Genomic DNA, 4537 nt, shown 5'->3' with positions numbered 1-4537 from the left:
GAACCGCGGTGTCCATCGACGGATGAATGTGTCCACCCACACACTGGAATATGATGCAGCCGTGAAGAGGAGCGAGGCCCTGACACGGCTGCACGTGGACGGACCTGCACACACGACGCTCAGGGAGAGAAGCAGACACAGAAGGACACACAGCATGTGACCCCATGGACGGGAAACATCCAGAACAGGCAGATCCACAGACAGAGAGCGGGCTCGTGGGGGCCAGGGGCTGGGAATGGGGGGATGGGGAGTGATGCTGATGGGGACGGGGGCTTCTCTTTGGGGGATGGAATGTTCTGGAACCAGATAGAGGTGATGGGTGCACAGCTCTGTCCTGAAAACACTGGGTTGTAAGCTCACACAAGTGAGTTGTGTGGTATGTGAATTACACCCCATGAAGCTGTTATTAAATAAACTCCAACAACACTGGGCAGAGCCGGCTCCCCGGGCATGGGTCCCATCCCGTCCCACAGGCCCCGTGGAAGCCAGGATGCTATTCCAAGTCTGCGAGCCTCGCCCTCCGCTCCGTGAGCGCGTGGATGATCTCATGCCAGACATCCTCCCAGCCTCCCCTTCCCGGCCCATTTTCCAGGGGAGCCAACACAAACGCAGGGTCCCCTGGGGGCTGACCTCCGGGCTCCGAGTGCAGAGAGATGAGCCATGGGGACACCCCTGTTTCAGTCCTGGGTCCTGGGGCTCGGGCATCTGCCACACCCCTGCGTGGTCCTCCTGGGCCGGGAAGAGGGATGGGGAATCCCCAGGGCCAGCAGGAAGGCATCCGGTGTCCGGCCGGACCGGTTACCCCTCCAGCCCTCCACCAGGGCAGGCTGGTCACCTTGAAGATGTCCCCTGGGGTTGTGGCCACAGGACGGGCCAAGGGGAGCAGACGGGCGGGGATAGGAGCCCTGAGGAAGTCGCTGCCCCTCTCAGGCCTCAGTTTCCCTGCCTGTCAGTTACGTCTCTTAGCTCTGAGTCTGAAGGTTCCCTGGGTCCCCCTCTCGGCCCAGGGCACGGCCTGGCGCCCATTGGGGCCCGGGTGTGTCTCTAAATGACGCGCAAGTGTGGGTGTACACGGGGCCGCCCCATTCCTGCCACCTCGGACGTGCAGCTCTGGACGCCCAGGACAGGGTGCTGGCCTCGGTCATCATCCGTGTCCCCGTCGGTCAGCCACGGACACGCCCACGTGTCATCCTCCCGTCGCCACCTTCTGGCCCACCGCACTCCCCCCACCCACCTGCCCAAACCTGTGTGCACACCGCCCCAACTGCCCCTCTGCTCCCCGCCACGGCGCCCACGCCCACCCTGCGCGAGGCCTGGCTCTCAGGAAGCCCCAGTTTGGAGGGAGGATGAGTCCCACCGGCCCGACCCCCTGGCATCTCCATTTCCCCGTCTCTGTGTCTCACACGTCTGACCGTCTGTCCATCTCTCTCTGCTCCTCGCCCCGCAGGACAAACACGTGGGAGGCCAGGCGCGCGTTCCAATGGCCCCGCCCCGCCGCCTAGTCGCCCCGCCCCCGCCGGCGCTGGCCACGCCCACGAGACTCCCTATTGGCCCGCGCGGGGGTCTGGGTCGGGCGCCCCGCCCCCCGGCCGCGCGATGGCAGAGCCGCGGACGCGCAGGGAGGCAGGAGCGGGCGGCGAGCGGGGCGCGGGGCCATGCGCGGCCGCCTGTGGCTGGGCCTGGCGTGGCTGCTGCTGGCGCGGGCGCCCGGCGCCGCGGGGACCCCCGGCGGTCCGCGGAGAGCGCGCAGCTACCCGCACCTGGAGGGCGACGTGCGCTGGCGGCGCCTCTTCTCCTCCACCCACTTCTTCCTGGGTGTGGACCCCAGCGGCCGCGTGCAGGGCACCCGCTGGCGCCACAGCCCTGACAGTGAGTCGCTGGGGGCTGTCCGGGGACCGGGGAGGCGGCTACAGGGCGGATGGGCGGACAGTAACAACAACGGCTGCAGTAATAATAATAAGGATGAGCTGGGCCCTATCCACATGGTGGGAGGGGTGGACGGTGGAGGTGAGGGTCACAGAAGCTGCTGCCAGCTCAGCCCTGGCTCAGGAGCAGAGAAAGGTCTTTGTGGAAGAGCTGAGGTTGGGGGTCACTGGGCCCATTTACAGAGGGGAAACTGAGGCTCCAGGAAGGGCCCTGGAGCAGGCAGAGCCGGGCTCTGAGCTCTGGACTCCCCACACTGCAAAACCAAGCCCAGGAGCTGTCTGTACTGGGGATCCCTCTACTTCTCCCTAGATACCCATTTCGCAGATGGGGAAACTGAGGCACAGACAGGGGACATGACCTGCCCGGGGTCACATAGTAGGGGGAGTGGGGTTGCTGGGGCCCCTGGATGCCCAGAACCCCATCGAGTTGGAGTCCTTGTCCCTGCTGCCCCACCCAGCAAACAGTAGGCACTCAATAAGTGTTTGTGGAATGTATGAGGCAAGAGGAGACGCAGGGGCAGAGAGGTGGGGCTGGGGACAGCTGGGAGACCAGGGCGGCCGGCGACCCCAGGGGCCTGCCCCAGTCTCCCCATGGCTCTGAGGCCCAGGCAGGGGTGCCGGGGCTGAGCACATCACTGGCCGCTCCTGAGTCACCATCGGGGCAGATAATGGCCCCTGCCCTGGCTGGCTGCTTTCATCTGGGGCTCCCGAGGCCGTCATTAGGCTCGTCAGACGAGGGCGACGACCGGAGACTGGCCGGGCAGGTCCATCGGTGGTGGGCACAGCCGGGAAGGGTGGCCTGGGACAGTGGTTGCTTCTCTCTGAGCCTCAGTTTCCCCATCCGGGCCGTGTCCTTAGTTCAGGCATCCTGAGTTGGGCCCCTCGTGTGCTGCACTGGGCACGGGGACGTGGCAGCCACCAGGACAGCCCACATCAGGGCTCCCAGAGCAGAGAGTAAAGCAGCAGGAGGGAAGGAGTGACAGGGAGACGCATGGGAGCTGACAGCGGCCACTTCGTCTGGGAGGTCCGGGGCCTCTCCGAGGAGGTGGGCCCGACAGCCTCACACTGAGAGGAGCCAGGTGCCTGGCCCAGGAAATGCGCAGGCCCCGTGGGGCGGGGGGGAGCTCCCCATCGCCTCTGGCATCCAAGTCCAGCCTGAAGACCAAGGGGCAAGGCCTGGACTCGAGTCGGCCCCAGGGCACAGGTGGAGCTGAGACTGTGGGCAGCCCCCAGCCCTGCTTCGCTGGACAGGAAATAGGGGCTCAGAGCAGCACGGGCCTCTCCCAGGGTCCCCCGTCGAGGGATGAGGCCGGGACCTGGCTCCTGGCTCTGCCACCTCCCAGGCTTCAGTTTCCCCTTCTGGGCAGTGGGCACAGTGGGCACCTCCCACCTGGGGCCGCTGTGGGGTCTGGCATACGGTTGGCGCTCAGGCAGCATTAGCGGCTGTCAGCGCGTGGAATGCACGGTGTGTGGACACCCCGGGTCCCTCCCACAGGCGTCCTGGAGATCCGCTCCCTCCGCGTGGGCGTTGTGGCCCTCAAGGCCGTGCACACCGGCTTCTACGTGGCCATGAGCCGCCGGGGCCGCCTCTACGGGTCGGTGAGTGTGCGGGTGGGGAGGGGTGTCCAGCAGGCGGGCGGCGGTGGAGAGGGTGGTCTGGCGCTCGCTCACCCGCCCGCCTGCCCGCAGAGGGTCTGCACCGCCCACTGCAGGTTCCGGGAGCGCATTGAGGAGAACGGCTACAACACATATGCCTCGGTCCGCTGGCGCCACCGTGGCCGGCCCATGTTCCTGGCGCTGGACGGGCAGGGGGCCCCGCGTCGTGGTGGCCGGACGCGGGTGCACCACCTATCCACCCACTTCCTGCCCGTCCTGGTGTCTTGACCAAGGGACCATGGGGAACAGCCGGACAGATTCCAGAAGACGCCGGAGCCGGGCAGCCAGAGCCAGAGGCTGGGGGAGGCCCAGGCCATGGCTGAACACGTGTGCGGCCACTCATTTGTCTCAAAAGCATTAATGGAGCGCCTACTGTGTGCAGGACCCCCACAGATGCAGCCTGGCTCTTGGGGAGCTGCCGTCTGGGTCTGCAGGAAGGTGGACACTGAGCTGAGCAGGGCCATCAGCGTCCAGTCCTGAGCTGCAGAGCAGGGCAGCCCCAACAGTGCACCTCTTGGGCTGGAGACCGGGTACAGCCGTGCGGCCATCGGAAGGTCCAAGAAGGGCACTCCAGCCAGGATGCAAGTGGGCAGAGGCTTGGAGCGGGCGGTTGGCGCAGCGAGGGGTCTGGGGTCAGGGCAGAGGGCCACGCGGACACACCACAGAGTGACAAGCCCCAGTCCCAGGACCTGTGGACGCTGTCACCTCGCAAGGCAGAGAGGACTCTGCAGGTGGGTTAAGTCGAGGCCCCTGGGATGGGGGTGACCCTGGATTCCCGGGGCCCAGGGTCAGCCCAGGGTCCTGAGCAGAGGGAGGCGGGAGGGTCAGAGGCCGAGATGGGGACGCTGCGCTGCTGGCCGTGTGGACGGAGGAAGGGGCCCCGAGCCAGGATGCGGCGCCTCTGGAAGCTGGAGGAGGTGGGACACGCTCCTCCCCTGGGGCCTCCGTGAGGACCC

General features: G+C 66.8%; 1 protein-coding gene across 1 annotated transcript; it reads left to right on the top strand.

Annotated features, from left to right (window-relative positions):
• Positions 1-1655: 1655 nt before the first annotated feature.
• FGF22 (fibroblast growth factor 22) lies at positions 1656-3898 on the top strand. Its single transcript, XM_046637614.1, has 3 exons — positions 1656-1869; positions 3421-3524; positions 3615-3898. The coding sequence occupies exons 1-3, from the start codon at positions 1656-1658 to the stop codon at positions 3807-3809; spliced, it is 513 nt and encodes a 170-aa protein (XP_046493570.1). The 3' UTR covers positions 3810-3898.
• Positions 3899-4537: the final 639 nt, after the last annotated feature.

Source organism: Equus quagga, chromosome 14 (genome assembly GCF_021613505.1).
Source record: "Equus quagga isolate Etosha38 chromosome 14, UCLA_HA_Equagga_1.0, whole genome shotgun sequence".
Classification (NCBI taxonomy): domain Eukaryota; kingdom Metazoa; phylum Chordata; class Mammalia; order Perissodactyla; family Equidae; genus Equus; species Equus quagga.
This window is presented reverse-complemented; position numbering and strand designations above follow the sequence as displayed.

Excerpts from the sequence above, each read along its gene's own strand:
- FGF22 (XM_046637614.1), top strand. The coding sequence starts at position 1,656 with ATGCGCGGCCGCCTGTGGCTGGGCCTGGCGTGGCTGCTGCTGGCGCGG. Across the intron at positions 1,870-3,420 it reads CTGGCGCCACAGCCCTGACA|GCGTCCTGGAGATCCGCTCC; the intron begins GTGAGTCGCTGG and ends TCCCTCCCACAG. Across the intron at positions 3,525-3,614 it reads GGGGCCGCCTCTACGGGTCG|AGGGTCTGCACCGCCCACTG; the intron begins GTGAGTGTGCGG and ends GCCTGCCCGCAG.